The sequence below is a fragment of the Ailuropoda melanoleuca genome, chromosome 18, assembly GCF_002007445.2.
Source record: "Ailuropoda melanoleuca isolate Jingjing chromosome 18, ASM200744v2, whole genome shotgun sequence".
Lineage (NCBI taxonomy): Eukaryota > Metazoa > Chordata > Mammalia > Carnivora > Ursidae > Ailuropoda > Ailuropoda melanoleuca.
In genome coordinates, this window is record NC_048235.1 from 33476238 (window position 1) to 33493198 (window position 16961).

General features: G+C 47.6%; 1 protein-coding gene across 4 annotated transcripts in view; it reads right to left on the reverse strand.

Moving 5' to 3' along the window:
* PLEKHA2 (pleckstrin homology domain containing A2) overlaps nucleotides 1-12106 on the reverse strand; it is a 56891-nt gene extending 44785 nt beyond the window's left edge. Inside the window, exons 1-3 of one of the 4 annotated variants that reach the window (XM_034647447.1) lie at nucleotides 11956-12026; nucleotides 1756-1839; nucleotides 785-948 (exon numbers count right to left, since the gene is read on the reverse strand). In XM_034647447.1, coding sequence (XP_034503338.1) covers nucleotides 785-925 — 141 coding nt within the window. In that variant the 5' untranslated portion in view covers nucleotides 926-948; nucleotides 1756-1839; nucleotides 11956-12026. Of the gene's footprint in view, nucleotides 1-784; nucleotides 949-1755; nucleotides 1840-11111; nucleotides 11364-11955 lie in introns of those variants that run through there. The other 3 variants (XM_011232351.3, XM_002925250.4, XM_011232352.3) reach the window with 3 other exon arrangements.
* Between the last annotated feature and the right edge of the window lie 4855 nt (nucleotides 12107-16961).

The following is a 16961-nucleotide window of genomic DNA, read 5'->3' on the forward strand; positions in this document are numbered from 1 at the left end:
CCAAACTGCTCCAGGGCAGTGGGAAGGAAAGAGCCAGCAGCACTCATAGCACCAGAAAAAAAAAAGACTTGTGACTTTTTCCCATACCAGTGACAACTCCAGGGGTTCCCAGGCCCAGGAATAGAAAGTAGGGGGGCCCCTATCTTTGTGCCTGACTGCCACAAAATGCTAGGCAAGTCACCTAATTCTGGCCATGTCCTTGATGAAGTCAATTCCAATGTCTGAGACTCAGTTTCTCATCTGTAACATGAAGAAGCAAAACTAGGTGACCACCAAAGTCACCTCCAACCCAGGATTCTATGACTCCCTGATGCAGGAGACCAAAGTAGTCCAACATCTGTCCAGCCCGGGGAACCAGGCCACATTCTCTGCCAGGGAGGGGCCCCAGACTGGAAGAACAGGAGTGGCCATGAGGCCACAGCCATAACAAGATTGGTGAAAGAAAGCAAGCCATGCCTTGGAGCCCGGAACCAGCCCAGCCAGCCTCCCCTGGACTTCTGTGAGTGTTTAATTCCTGAGTGCAAGAAAAGATACCAGACCGCCAGTGTCAGGAGAGATGAGCTTCTTTTTCCTCAAGCTAATATCTGGGATGGTTCCGTGTGTGTGTGTGTGTGTGTGTGTGTGTGTGTGTGTGTGTCTGTTGTGGGGTTTTTCCCCTCCTCACTGACTACCAGTTTGATGCTGTCCACAGGAGCGGAAGCCCTTGAGCTGAATCCCACCTGCACTCTTCCCAGGCGATGCCAGGCAGCCAGCCCCCCTGCCACCTTCCCACGCAGCCTCTCACCTGGGGGTTGTCCATGTACCAGAGAAGGCAGTTGGCCTGGGTATCCAGAATGAAGTACCTCCGCAGAAACTTGCCGCTGTTCTCATTCTCCTCGATGTCCAGGAACCCACAGATTCGGTTCTGTCGATCCACATAAGGCATTCCTGGGCTCTGCTCACATCACCCTGCACGGCAGGAGGAAGGGAGGTGATGAGGAGGGTGAAGCATGCCCTGCCTCCGGACCTGTAGGAACCTCACTCTGGCTTGACTCACCTCTGAGAAGCTAGGCTATCTCTCTCACCGGCCCTCCCGCCCCAGGGCACCAAGTGTTCCACCCCAGCCAGACCGTGGAAACCTCTATCAATTCTGTTCCATACACAGCCAGCAAAATGCATTAGCAGGCACTCAACGAAGTGTCCTGAGGTTCCACTGTGTGCCGAGCAGAGCCTCGGGCAACTTTACATATAAAGAGGAAATAAGCCTAGATCAGGGGCCTGGCTTCTAATTCCAGCTTTAGCCCTTAAGGGCTAAGTGTGTGACTGCAAGCTATTTAATCTTTCTGCACCTCAGTTTCTGCATCTGTAAAATGGGGCTAATAATGGTACCTACACCTCCTAAGGTTTTGGTGAGAATTAAGTGCCTGGCACCGTTAAGCATTTCATGAACACTTGGTATTATTACTGCCCTTCACAAAAGCCTTGTAAAGTAGGCCATAACCCAATTTGATACATGAAGAAACTCAGAAAAGATTTAAGCTCCAACCCAAATACTTGCATAAAACTTTGCCCGGAATCAGTCATCAAGAGCAAGCCCTCCAGCTCCATGAAGGAATTAAATCTGAGGGCCACATCCCTCGGCCCCAGCGTCACTTACTTCACTCTGCTGTTACCCAAGGGCCCCTTACGACTAGAAGAATGAGGGATGAGAAGAAGGCCCCAACCAACGCTTCCACTGACTCTGACAGGGTCTCTATGAGGAGAGACAAGCTTTACCTTCAAGCCAGCCTCCTTTCTCCTGGTGATTTCCTTCTGACCCTCTGAAGAGCCGAACGCAGGGCAGGGGCTCTATTCTCCGCCCTGAGGAGAATGAGCACCTTCCAATAAGCAGTTACACCCAGCCCGGGTCACAACACAGTGCACAGGTGGAACAAGGGCCCACGAGGCTCAGAAAACACCACGTGACATTCTGACATTGAAGGACAGACACCACCCATCCCTGGGCTCTGCTTGGCTTCAACAAGCAAAACTCACTATTAGGACCCAAGCCCACCAAGGCCCTAAGCAAAGTGGGGAGCCGGCTGGCTTGAGGTCATGCATGCACCACGAAGCTGGGTCAGCAAGTAAGCTACCAAGATGCCACACCCAGAGTTGTCCAGGCCCAGGGCAGGCCAGTCCCACATTCCCATGAGATTAGGCTCCCTCGAAGGGTGGTGACTGGTGGCATGGTCTGTTCTCTACCACCCCCACAGGGCCTGGCAGTGTGCAGAGGCTGCCCAAGAAAAAAGTGTCCTTGGCGGGCACGCACACACACTCACACACACACACACAAGGACACCAGTGAACAATGAATCCTTGATTGCAGGTTAAGATCAGGCCAGATCCCGGATGGGGACAGATGACAGAAGGGACATGGATGGGGGGGCCCACAGCTACTTGCTGGGTAATGATGGGGAACAAAAGAATAGAAGCAGGCAGAAAAACAGGACAAAAGTGAAACAGCACACCTAAAAGGAAGGAAAGGAGAAGTAAAAGAGAAGGCGAGAAAAGGCGAAAACGTGGCAAGATGGCAGAGGAGAAGGAAGAAGCAACATGGTGGAAGTGGAGGACCATGGAGCCAAGGAGCAGCGCAGCTGTCACAGGTCTCTGCAGCCGGACCCTGCTCTCCCGGTGCTTTCCGAGTGAACCTTCCATCCCAGCTGCAGTTCCACAGCCAGGGAAGGGTGAGGTCCGGAAAGGGGAAGGCTGGGCCTGAGCCAAGAATCAGGAACAAGCAGCTGGGGCAGAATTTCAAGTCTTCTGGTTGACACTGGGTCAAAGACAGGAAGGCAGGAGGCCTGGAGTTGGTTGGCAAGGAGCAGACCCCTGAGAAAGGATGCAGCTTCCCCCCAGAGAATCAGGGGAAATCGGAGTCCCTTGCAGAAAGGCTGGATGTCGCACACATCCCATGCACAGTCCCATGCACAGCTGCCCAGTCCGGATGAGGGAGCTCACCCGTCCCCCAAGAAAAGCAGGCAAATTCCCTTGATGCCAGCCCAGCCACAGAGACAGAATTTCCGGAAGTTTCAGGACTGCTGCCACTCCTGGGACATCTCTAAGAGAAAGCATATAAACTGCAGTGGGGTAACCAAGTTGACTGTCTCTAGAGCCGGTTGGTAAGCACAGCATGCAGCTTACTGCTGGCTTTCAAATGTTCCCTTTTCAGCCTACAGGATTAATCAGTGCCAGCATTTTTGTCAGGTCACAGGCTAGAGAAGGCACTGTCTACAATCCTCCGACAGTCTACTTTTGTTGAGGGGGCTTCCCATTTCCATGGATCTATCGGTGGGAGAGAGTCCTCATGTGTAGAAAGGAAGGAGAACAAAAAGAATTCTGGTTACTTCTCCTGACTATGGTTCTATCTTCAGGAAAAAAAAAAAAAAAAAAGCTGCTCGGATGTCCTGGGAAGCAGCTGAGTCACGGAGCTCATCAAGAATGTGGGAGGCAGGGGAGAAGGATGGGCTGCAGGAGAACCAAGCATCACAGGAAAATGCTGTTATGCCTAGCCAGCCCACACAGAAGCAAATTCAAAAGATGGCACACCAAACACAAACCTGACATCCTAAACCCCAATCCTCTGTCAGTTCATTCCAACCCCACTTTTCATCCCTGGTCAGAACAGAGGCTAAAGTTTGGATGGGGAGCCTTGCTGTTCCCGTTCCCCCAACCCTCTCTCTCTGCTCTTCAACCTGCCACCACCACCTTCCAAGTCCCCCTGGCTCCTCTTTTTCCTGGGAAGGGCCCCCCCTAATCCAGTGACCTCTACCACCCCATGCCCAGCCCCAACAACACCCCATGCACTGCCCCTAGGGCAGTGAGGGGAGAAAGGGAAGTGCTAGTAACCGAGTAATAAGGGGAGAGAAACACCTTGATCCACACATACACACTGTCACCCCAAATTCCCCTACTAAGACCCAGGCAAAGCTTTGTACCATTCTTTCTACAACCCTCCAATTATAGTTTTAGCCTGTTTTCTGACTCTTTAAAATCACTTGTTATCTTAAATTTCACTTTAATCCAAGTTCCCCAGTGTAAAACTACTGCACGGAGGGTGACATACGGTGCTTATCCCAGGAGTTGCCCCCAGCCCTCGTCCTAGGCCCCCTACCCTGACAATGGCTTCCTCCCCATCTCCTGGGACAGCACGGTGAGTGTTCTCGCTGGGGGGCAGCATCAGATAGCCCTCTCCCAGGCGAGTCCCTTCACCTCTGCTCCAAGAGCATAATGAAACACCCTAGAAACTACCTGCGGAGTCCCGACAACACATTGGTGACAAAGAACGCGGAAGACTTGTGCAGGATAGGACCTTGGCCCACCCCACTCAGCACCCTCTTTCCAAAGGCTGCCAAACCTCCCTAGAATTTTCCATTTTTTTTGTGCAGAAATCACATTCTAACAATGCTGGAATTTTAAAACAAAGTCACTCTAGCTAATCATTTTCATTTTTGCATGCTTTTTCATGCCCCTCTCCGCATAATTGGCCTTTTTAAATTTTTAAATTATACCATAAACATGTTCCATGTTGCTACATAGTCTTTATAATCATTGCTTTTAATGGTTGCATAACATTACTGAACTGCATTTACTATAATTTACTTAACCATTTCTCTATGATTAGACAGTCAGATGATATTCAATTTTTCACTCTTATAAATAATGCTATGAAAATTCTTATTTTCATGCTTTGCTGCTTCTTTTACATGGAAACAACATACACAAATTCCAAGCAATAATATGACTAGATCGTAGGTAATGACCTTTTACAATTCTTGAGACCTATTACAAAACTGCTCGCTAAAAGTATTGTCTGTTTACATTGCAGTCAGCAATATATTGTTACCGTCTCTATAATCTTATATACACTGAATGTTCTCATTTTCAACTGTTGCTAGTTTTAAATACATAACTATGCCTAGTGAGGCTGAACATTTTTTCACGTTTGCTTCCTGCTTCGTCTTCCTTCCTGGACCTTGTAAAAATGCAAATCAAATGATGTGCACATACAGTAATGCATTCTCTTTCTCTCTCTCTCTCTCTCTCTCTCTCTCTCTCACACACACACACACACACACACACACACACACACTCATCAAACCAAACCAAAACGTGGCCTCACATAATCTAAATAACTGAAGATCGTATTCTAATGAAGAGTAAAATAGAAAAGAGGAAAGTTTTATGACTCAGAGTTCTTCGGTGTATAAGTTCCTAAGTATGCCCTGCACTTGAAAATATGTCAGATATTTAATTTATGGTAAAAGGGAGACTTTGAGCAAAAAGTGAGTTTGCACTGAGTTACCCACCGATCAGCAACAGAAAATGGGTTCAATGTCAATTAAACCAAGATTCCTGGCCAACATTTGCCAGTTGACCAAAGGAAGCTCATGAGAATAGTCAAGGGCTTCCCACCTTAGAATGAGGTGAAGGGAGGTATCTGCCCAAAATATCTCCTTGACTACCCATTTCAATGTCTTAGGTTCCATTATTGGAGAAGATTTAAGCCATGAAAAAAAAAATAATAAAACTGTCCCCTAGGAATTGAGGCAATTGACATCTTCATCAGGCTGATTAATATAAAAGAGACAGCTGGGACCAAGACCCGGAGGAAGATGACGCACCAATGGCCGACAGAGGCACTAGAGGGTCAAGAATATGTAGAGAGGATTGCTGCTTGAAACAACTGTTATCTACTCGAAAAGATGTCTTAGGATTCTTACACACCCGGGGCAGGAGTATGAACCGTTGTGGAAAGCAATTTGGCAACAGGTAACAATAGAGCTAAAAATGTTCATACCCTTTGACCCAGTAATTCTACTTCTAGGATTGCATCCAAGTAAATAAACTAAGATGGAAATAAAGATTAAAATTTTTAAAAAGGCAACTCCAGTAGAATTCATAACAACAAGTTGGAAATGCCTTGAATGTCCCAATGATTAGGGGATAATTACATAAATTATGGCACATTTACATAAGGAAATGTTACACAATCATTAAAAACAATGTTTTCAAAGAATTTTAAATAAATTATGGAGAAAGTCACCATATCATAAGTTTTTAAAGATATATTGTGACCTACAATATGACCTCAATCCCTTAAATATTATTTTTGTATTTCTATATTTGGATAGGAAAGGACTGACATATAGACACCCAAATACTGACTATGGGTTATGGGTGAATTTTATTTACTTCTGTATATTTTCTGAATGTTCTACAGGGAATGTGTGTTCCTTTATTCAGCAGGTGGGAAAGCTATTTAACTGCACACACACCCTGACCCCAGTGTATAAATTGTGAAGCTGAGAATAAATTTGTCAAGTCTCCAGAGTCCACAAACAAGCAAAACCTTGCCTCAATTATAGCTCTCTTGGGACTTTTTGGTGTTTCAAAGTCTTTTTTTATTTTTAAATAAGCTCTACGTCCAACGTGGGGCTTGAACTCACGACCTCGACATCACGAGTTGCATGCTCCACCGACCGAGCCAGCCAGGCGCCCCAAAGTCTTAAACCTAATAAAGCACGATCCCACCCATCACAATTGCCCAAGAGCCAGGTACCTACCCAGAGGGCTTTGGCACTCTCCAATCTAGCTGGGTTTGGGTTTCTTACTTCTTATTGCAACATCCTCTTAGAGAGACTCATTCTTTCCCCTGCAGGTTTGGTTCCTTACTCTCTTGTCTTCATAAGAGGAGCCCCTGTCCTTGAGGCCAACTCAATATTCACACCCACGTCAATCATTATATTATATTCCCCTACTGCTATAGCACCTAAGCCACACCATGCCCAGTGTTCTGGGAAAATGAAGCAGAAACCCTGACAAAGACCCCCAATGGAATTTTCCTTTTTAAAACTTCGGAGACAGGTCTGACATTTTTTAACTAAATGGCTGAACAGATGAATGAAGAGATGGATAAATAGATTTTTTTTAAAGAAAGCTTTAGAGTTATTACATCATAAAAGCTATAGTTTGCTGTATTAGATTTTTTTTTAAGATTTTATTTTTAAGTCATCTCTACAGCCAATGTGAGGGTCAAACTCACAACCCTGAGATCAAAAGTCACACACTCTACCAACTGAGCCAGCTCGGCACCCCTTGGATATCTTATTTTTAAGATCGCTAGTGTAGTTTGGAGCTACAGGAAAAAATGGAGTGAAATAAGGGAGATTCATCTGCCTGACCATTCTGACACTTTTGAGGCAAATAAAAAGGAAAGCAATAACAGAGATAGAGCCTTAAACGATATTCACCCCATTATGAAACCATCTACTGTAAACTCTGATGGTACAAGCATGAAAAAAAAACATTAATTCATTTTTTACATTTGGAGATTTTTCTTTCATGTTACTTTGCATTGGCAGGACAGGGCATTTCAGGGATTTTGCTCCAGAAAAAGTCAAGAAGCTGTTTCTCGACATGTGGTGGGACATGCAGTAGGCCATCTCCTGTCTTGTTACCCTGCTAGGGTGGAAGCCGAAGACAGCAGCGTCCTTGGTGAGTGAGAGGGATACCAACAGGAAATTGCTAAACTTCGACAGGAGAAAGTTTATCGGGAAATGACATCAGAGGTCTCAGAGGACTGTACTACAGCAGACAGGAACCGGGGTGAGGAGGTTAAGAGCAGTCACTCAGCTATTGCTAGAATATCACGGGCCATGTGAACAGATTTCACCTATGTTCAAATCTGCAGCACACATAAGTGTGCCAAGGGCCCAGCAAAAACCACAAGACACAACCGTAGGTATTGCAAAACACATCCTTGGGAATAGAGCAAAGATTATAACTTAGAAAGTGTGGGAGCGTCTATCTCCTACTGTTGAACTGTCACTGCATTTTGAAAGTGTCATAAGAACAAATTCCAAATAGTTTTAAGGCAGCGGAGTAATGTGAGAGAGAGAACCTGTGTTCCCAGTGGAAGTGCAGAGTGAAGAATGCAAACATCTACAGCAACGGGGAGGTTAAGAAAATGTGCCCCCATGACACAGACAGCCCAATCCGTACCAGACCCTAGAACTTGGAGAGGAGGGCAAAAGACACTCAAGAAGGAATTTTTAAGGGGACACATTTCAGGGAGAAGCCTGGGGAAACTGAACATGGATCCACTGCAATAAAGATGCCAAAATATTTTAAATAGTCACGACCTCTCTTAACAGCGGCTTCACCTATGGTCACAGAAAATGTGGTAGTTGGATCCAGGGGGGGACAAAGGCCTTCCCATGTCTCAAGGCTCCACAAGAGATCACATAGGCGAGCAGCCTCACCTGGTTTATAAATTAGCCTATAAACACTGAGATCTCCACCTTTCAGAATTGTGGCAGTTCCCCCCCCGCCCCCAAGGTTGGGAGACACAGTGAATTCAGTTTCACTGCAGGGCTTCCTAACAGGAATCCGGAGCAATAATCTTCATTTAAAACTTGACCCGCTGAAACGTGGGCAGCAGAAGACTGAAAAGATAACATCGTGGTTTCTCCTATCTACTAGCGTTTTGCAAAGTGCTGGGGGACACTGTAAGTGGCCTAAGTGCGGCTGTCTAAGGAGGAGGTGAGGGGGAGGGGCTGGGTGTGGCAAAGAGAATGTGCCCGTGACAGCAACCAACGTGAGTGCATTGGTTGAAACTCTTGCAAGAAGAGGACCATAGAAAGGGCGTGCTGATTTCAGTCACCCATCGACGTGGGAGAGTGAAGTGAAAGAGTGTGTGTTTTAGAGTCAGACAGACTCCCCTGAACTCTTCTGGGCCTGTTTCCTCATTTGCAAAATGGAGAGAATCGCTTTACCTACTTTCAAAGGTGGCTGCAAGGATTAAATGAAGTAACGCGTGACGAATGCTTACCAGGAGTTGTGGTGAGAGTAAGAAGCACTGGGTAAATGTCGTGGTTACGACGTGTGTGTGTGTGTGTGTGTGTGTGTGTGTGTGTGTGTGTGTGTGTGTGTAGTGCCTAGCAGGGAGTATGTGATTATCCTTACTACTGCAGAGCTGCTGATTATGGGGCAGACAGCTGCACGGCTGTCTCTACCCCTCAAATATCAATAAGCACGTGTCAAAAAGAAAAGGCTGGAACACTACAATCTCTCACAAAGAAAGGCATAAACTTCCCTTACTCTTCCCTCTGCTCCAAGAACCATCATATTTTATATCTCTGAAATTCTCCAGCAGGTTTAAAAAAATATCCAAGAGATCCACGGACCCATGTTGGCCAGGCTATCCCAAAAGTGAACAGAAGCCAGGCCAGCAGTTCAGGCTCCAGGGAAGGGACTCGGCACTGCCTCCTGCTCCTGCCCGTGGATGCATCCCAACGTGGGAGAGCCCCTTTGCAAGTGGCTGGCCAAGTTTCAGTCCTAGCTGATGGCACAGCGAATCCTGGCCTTTGCCCTTTAACTATAGTGTTTCTCAGAGTGTAAGGACAAGCGGACCTAGCGTCCCACCCTCTTTATCTCAGCTGTCAGACTCTGCAGGCAGAAAGACACCCCACAGGCCCAAAGCTGAAAGCCTTTGGCCCACACTGGGCAGTGTCAGGATCTCCTGCCTCAGCAGCACTGTGACCTCCACAGTGAAAGAGCTCAATTCAGCTTTCAATCCTCTGCAGAAAGGAGATAAATTATAAAGCCTAAAAGGTTGGGTGGGAATAAAAGCAGTGGCTAGGGGATGGAAGAGCAGAGTAACCCAAGATTCCGAACACAGGTCAATGGAGTCTTCCATTTATAGTCCCACTGCACCAACCACAGGCCTCCTAAGAACAGGAAGGAAGGGACCCCATCCCTCCCACCTCTCAGCTGCCCTATCTCCCCACCCTGTCCAATTCCCTGGCTCGATGATGGGCTTATACTGGGCAGGGCTAGGATTCTTCTCTCCCCATAGGCTGTCACACTATAATATTTGCTCTGCTTCCTTCCTTTCCAAAGCCTAACAGATTAGATTGCAGGAGTCCTCTCCAAGCTCACTAAGACAAATGGAAAACTGAAAGTAAAGCAACCCAAACTGCTCAGGGCAGAAAGACAGAAGAGGCGGGGCAGTCCAATGAGCCAGCACCCAGACCCTCTTTTCCAAGTCCTCTGTCCACCTGCCTCATGAAGAAGACAGGAAATCAATGGCGTGCCAGCTAGATGCACACCATGAAGACCGTGCACCTGCTGTTTGGGTCTTCAAAGCATTCCAACACTTTCAGCAAACACCCAACAAGCAAGCAGGAGAGCTGGCTGTTCAGGAGGATTTGACTAAACGAGCTAATCCTTCTCCCTTCCCACTTTTGCAGAATTTCTCCGTAGGTAGGCACCGACCAAAACCTGCATGTCTTCAGGATTTATTTTAACAGAGCTCAATATGGTTCATCTTACTAGGATGACAAGATGGGACATGCAGGCCCTACTTCCTTCTACGGAAGAGAGAAGAAAGCACCAAGGAGGGAAAAGAAGGGCTTGCAAACTCTCTACCCAGGAGCAGGTGGTTTGCAAATCAATACCTAGGTGATGACCCCCATCTGGGAGGTGAGCTAGGTTCCCAGCATCAACTAGCTGAAATACCAGCAGGGGCACCACAGACACTCTGCAGAAAGTGGGGTTTACAAAAAGGAGACAAGGTCTAAAGACAACATCCAGAGGAAACCCTCATGCACCAGGTCAGTGAACTGAATTTTGATAAGCTTGAGGTACTGCCACACTGCTCTTTGCCCTTCCATCCGGACCGGTGCAAACAATTAATGTCCCTGCAGCCATTCATTCATTCATTCAACAAACATCTGCTTAGCACCTAGAAGATGTCCTACATGACCCTGGCAATAGAGTCTAGACTATGAGCTAGACTTCTGCTATGGCAAAAGTCATTTTATTCCGGCGGCACACATGGAGAAGACAAATCTCGGAAATGATGGTGCTCTCCAAAAAGCCTCCCCTAGTTTTTCAAAGCATGCCGGATCTCTATTTTAGCAACCCACTTTGTGTTCGAGGCACTCCTGCACAACCTGTGTCTGCCATCCGACTGTAAGCTCCCTGAAGACGGAGGCTGCTTACTTGGTTACTGCCTTTTATATCCTTGTTACCCATTACATGTCAACTGAATGCAACCGTGGAACAGAAAACAAACACTTCAATTCTTTCCAGACCTTTGGTTTCACTGTTTCTGAAGGTTTTGCCACCAAACAAAGAAAAACGATGAAGCTCCAGAAAGGAGGAGAAAGGGGACTGCCTTGGATATAAGAAGAACACGAGCACAATTTCGGAACTTCAGCCCAAGTGCGACCACCACACAGCAGGCTGAAGTGCTTCCAAGAGCCACAGCTGGCGTCCTGGTAGCAGGCTTTTCCCCTCCCTCTTTTCTGCTGCTCACGCTCCTCTGGAAAACCCCATTTGGAGTCCTAAAGAAAGAAAAGAGGAGGAGCGGGAGAAGGAGTTAGAAGGGGAAGATTCAGCTAGAACCCAAACTCACAGAGAAGGAAGGAAACCTTAAGCGAAAGCCTGGGGGGGAGGGCTAGCCTGGGGGAGGAGATGCGTGAGGCCCAAGTCGAGGTGGCCCTGCCGCGCGCCTCCTCCCTGGAGGTGCCTGCACACTTCTCCTTCCTGCACGGCCTCTTCTGCCCCTTTCCTCCTCCCTTTTTTTTTGCGTGTTTTTTTTTAATTTATTTTTTGGTTTTTTGGTAGTTCGATGAAGTAACAATCTTAGAACTAGTGCAGAAAAGGGAAGCGTGCAAGGTGAGGAAGAAGTTGGTGAGAGCGAGAGACAGCTCTCTCAAGGGTGCTTTCTCAATCTGGCACCGAACCTGCGTTTTAGGGCAGTTTTCCTTCAAGTCACCCCCTAGCCTGGAGTTCCAGAAGCCCGAGGGCCCGGGCTGGACCCAGGGGAAAGGAAGGGATCTCCCTAGGGGAGCACGGTAGGCCTGTCACGTAATAAGGTAACAGGGGAAGAGAAAAACGAGGCTCCATGGCCCAATCCGAGCCCAAGGGACTTGCCTGGGACGTTCTCCGCTCTCCTCCCCTACCCGCAGCACGGGGCAGTCGTTGCGAGGCCGGTGCTCCAGCGCCAGAACCCGCAGAGAAGTTTCGCCGCTGCAAACGTGAGAAAATGCAGCTCAGCAGAACACCCGCCCCCCCTTCCCGCGGCCCCACCCCCGCAGCCCGACCCCTGGCGGTGGCGACCTTGGCCACCCCGGACGCTCCAGAACCTGGGAGGAGGGGCTGCCCTCCGGGATTTCCCNTTTTTTTTTTTTTTTTTTTTTTTTTTTTTTTTTTTTTTTTTTTTTTTTTTTTTTTTTTTTTTTTTGCTCTCGGGGGATTTCTTTATCTCGCTGCCAAACTCTCGGTGCCTCTCGCTCCTCTCGCTCTTCTCCCCCTCACCCCCACCCCTCCTTCTCTCTTGTCTCTCGGCTCTTTTTTCCGGGTTAATTACGTTTCGCATTAAAGCAAAACCCAGCCCCGGATGTGAGTACAATGCTCCGCCGAGCCCGCCGGGGAAGGAGAGGGGTGCCGGGGCGCCGCGGGGTGGGAGGGGGCGCGGCCGGGCGCCGGGCGCTGCGCGGAGGAGGCGGGGGCGGGGCGCCCGGGAGGCTGCCCCGGTGGCGGCAGGCCAGGCGCGGGCCGGGACCACCTCGTCGGCGTCTGCGGCCGCGCAGGTGGGACGCGGGCGGCCGAGACAGCCGCGCAGAGGAGGCCTGCCTCCGACGCCGAGCCCGGGGCAGCAGGTGTCCGCAGCCGGAAAGGGGCCCGGGGCTGAGGGCATCCTGGAACGAGGGAGGCGAGCCGGAGCGCGGGCTCCCTCTTGAACCCCATTTCTGCTTCCCAGAGCCCCACCCGGCGACTTCAGCCGGGCCTCCCTCGGATCGTGAGCCCTTAGGCTTTCTAGGGCCGCAGGGTGAAAGTTTAGGGTTGGGGTCTGAAGAAGGAACGATTCTCAGGGGCTGTCGTGAATGTGCCAGAAGAGCCCACTGGCGCCGGACCTTTGAACGAGGGTTATAGGGACTTTCTCAGTGTGACGCAAAGACGCCCTTCCGGCCCTCAGAGCGGGAGGGTGCGCTGGGGGGAAAAAATGGGAAACAGACAAGCATACATTAAGTAAATAATGCCAAGGGGACCTATGAAAATTACTGCGTGCCGGCGCAGCCCCTGCCTGATCTCATTTGAGCCACAGAACAACCGTACGGTTATCAATCCCGTTCACGATGAGGAAACATAGAGTCAGAGACGTTAAGTAATTCGCCCTGGGTCCCACAGTTAATCAATGGCAGGTCTGTCAGGTTCTGACGCCGGCCTCCCACGTGGGGAGATAATTTAAATATACATAAAGTCAGGCACAAAACCTCGGAAACAGGGACGCATAGTGGATTCATCCGTGGGATGGAGGATGGAGAGAGGCTGTGTCTGGGGATTCTGATGCAGATATGCTGAGGCTTTGACGGAGAGGAGGACAAACGAAGACCCTTGAGGCTCTAAGACAGGGACTGGCTGTGCGGAAGTGATGGAAAGGCTGGTCCACATCCCGCTATTGTGGGGGAAAGGCACGCTAAAAAGTCTCCAGGACCTGAGGCAACATAGCCTAGGAATAGGGGACCTTGAGCACGGAGGGGGGCAGCAGGACACCACCCTGCGCGCAGCACATGCCCCGAAAGCACCAGTGATGAAACCACACAAGTTTCCTCTTCCATTTTGATTGCCAAAGCAAAACCAAGCCACCAGTTCTCTCAGGTGTGAAACAAAGGCTCTTTGCTCTAGAACAATTTGCTTCAAATGAGGAAGGAAAGGGGAACACAAGAAAAAAAATTTTCCTTTGAAATAAATACATCAAGGTCAATTTTTTTCTGCTCATGAAGATTTTTGCCACTCGTAAGTTTCAGGCAACATAGCATCTTAAGGAGCGTGTTCTCTGGAATCAGATGGACTGGGTTTGAATCCCAGCTCTGCCACTTATTAGCTTTGATCCCCGCGCAAATGACAACATTTCTGTGCCTCAGCTTCTATCCAGGTCCTTAGGAAAAGTAAATGACTTAACATTTGTAGTGTTTAGATTACTGTAGAACATGAAGTAGGTGTTATGGAAATTGTTTTAATTTAAAAATTAGATTATGGCTTCCATCGTGAAAAGGAACAAAATTCCGCCCGGCTCCAAGCAAATCTGACTGTAACTGACAGTTTCCAGTATGAGCAATGAGGTAAAAGTCTCAGATTTCATGGTATGTTTCAGATTAAAACCCATAAAACTCTACTCCCCATGGGGCCTGCCTGAGTCACTCACTCACAGAGCCACAAATATTTTCTGAGCACTACTGTATTGGATGCCTGGGAAGCAAATGGAGCCAAAGGCCTTGGGTCTCATTAGGAGGATACAAGTGTCACTGGAAGGTTGAGGCAGCCTTGTATCCCTCTTGGAAGTGCTGTGAAAATAGCACAGTCAGCCTTTAGAGGAGCAAGACATCTGGAGGGAGAGGTGAAGGGGAGCTTGTATCAAAAAGGAGATGGACTTTGAAATGGGCCTGAGAAGATGGGTACAATTTTACTGGAGGGGGCAAGAACATATAAGGCTAGGAAGAGGGTCATCAGTGCACTTTGGATGATGCTTATATTTCACTGGGAGCCCCATTTACTACCACATTTGCCCCGGCCAGAATCTGGCCCCTATTAGACTACAATTTCTGCCCTGATCCCACTCTTTTATCCCTAGACTCCTGGGTGCTTCCTCAGTGGACCCCCCCCCATCTCCTCCTGTAGTGGGCACCACAGAGCAGGTGTCCGTTGAGTCTGCGCCCTGCTGTAGCCCTTTTGACCTGGACATTTTGAAAATACTTCCATTACCTTATTTTATCCATTCATTTTTTTCAGTGCAATAAACAGCCCCGATGTCTGAAAATGTAACCGCCTGTGGGGAAAGGAATGTCAAAAAGGGGCCTTTCAGGGTGCCTGGGTGGCTCAGGTGGTTGAGCAATCCAACTGTTGTTTTCTGCTCAGGTCATGATCTCAGGGTCATGGGCTCAAGTCCTGCATCAGGCTCATGCTCAGCAGGAAGTCTTCCTGAGAGTCTCTCCCTTCCTCTGCCCCTCCTCTCCGTGCTCCCTCATGCGTGTTCTCTCTCTCAAATAAATAAATCTTTTTTAAAAAGGGGAGAGACTCTCACATCACCTATTTCAGTCCCCTCATTGTGTCTGCAAGATGAGGTTCCACAATTTGCTCAAGGTTTTGCATCTAATTAGTGGCAGAGTTGGTTCTGGAACCCAGGATTGACTTCCCCCAGAATCTTCTAGTATTGGTATAGGAACCTTTCCATGAAGATGGAGACTTCTGTCCCAGAACCCAAGAATCTAAACAGTAGTCTATACTCTAGCTATTTATTTACGCACTTTCTATTTATTTTCAATATTAATGGCTGGGTAACTAGATGGCCTAATAACATTCGGTGGGGAGCCAGCGCACCCACTGGGCAAATGCATTGTTCTCTGTCCTTAAAAATACCCATTATATAAGGTACCTTGCAGCAGCCAGGGCCCATTAGTTCCATTGGGGAAAGGGTAAGACTCAAGAGCTCATTGGTTGATCCTGGTTCAGGCCAGTTAATGTCGCACAGAGAGAAATTGTTCCGAGGGCATTGCACCTCTAACGCTAGCTGGTCATTTCACAGTTACTGTCGGTTTCCATAGCAAAGTACCATCCATTTCCAGAAAGATTACTCAAACTACTGTTGTTCTATTCAGTCCTATTCATTCAACAAACAATTATGTGAAGCTATTACCATTCTTCCTCCTACCAGGTATCTTGCATTTACTTATTATGCAGGTATTTGCTAAATGCTAATTGTTTTACGTGGATTATCTCACTTAAGTCTTAACTGGGAGCAAGACACTATTATGTTCTAATAGATAAGATGACGAAGGCATAGAGACTAAGCCTACCTACAAACTGGGGCAGCCTGATCCCGGAACCTTCCTTCTTAACCACTGAGTTTGTCAATGATACAGAAAGACATAACACAAGGCTTCTTCCCATCCACATTTTCAATAATTGTCATCATTGAAGATCTCCATTCTGTCTCACCTGACAATTTCATGTCCAAGGATATGTGCTCCAGAAAGTCATCTGGAGACATATACGGTATATATGGAGTATATGCGTGTGTGCACATATGTAGTGTATACGTATGAATATATACACACATACGGCAGTGTTGTTCATAATGTCGAAGGTTAGAAATCACCCTCAGGCTCATCAACACAGGATTGAATAGCTACATACAGGTACATCCATACAATCCTATGCTACCCAACTGTTAAAAAAGAATGAGATATCTCTCTTTATAGAAAATATGAAAAACACTAAACATTTTAAGTGGAAAAAAGGCACAGAGCTGTCTGTATATTATAATGCTATTTCTGTAAATAAAAATTTTACATCTTTATTTATATATGAAAAAAGAGTAGGAGACTACATACTAAACTGTTAATCACAGTTCTCCTAGGGTGGGGAAGGAGGGGTTATGATGGTGTATCTCACTTTCTAAGAGAGGTATTTCTGTAATGCTTAAGTTTTTGCAATAAGGACGCCTACATCTGGTTGTCAAAAAACAATAATGGTTAACATTTTTAATTAAAAAATTTTTAAAGCTCTATTAGAAAACATATTGCAGCCCTCAAGGAGCCCATCCTTGAGGCGGGGAGGGAATATACATGTACAGAAATACGGAGGGAATGTACAGGGAGACAGTATAACATATACAGAAATAACAATCATAAAAGCCGGGAACTCATGCACACAGATTGATGAACAGAGATACAATTCTGTGGGAAAATCAAACCAGCTGGGGTTCGGAGGTGCGGGAGAAAATGTGCAAAGGAAATGGCACTTTGGGAGGACCCTGCAGGAGAGGTAAGATGTAGAAGGTGGAGAGGGGGTGAGAACAGGTGGCTTCCCAATGAAGACTGCATCAAAGCGTAGGGGCAGGAATGCATGGGATCCATTCGGGGAAGTGTGGCCAGTCC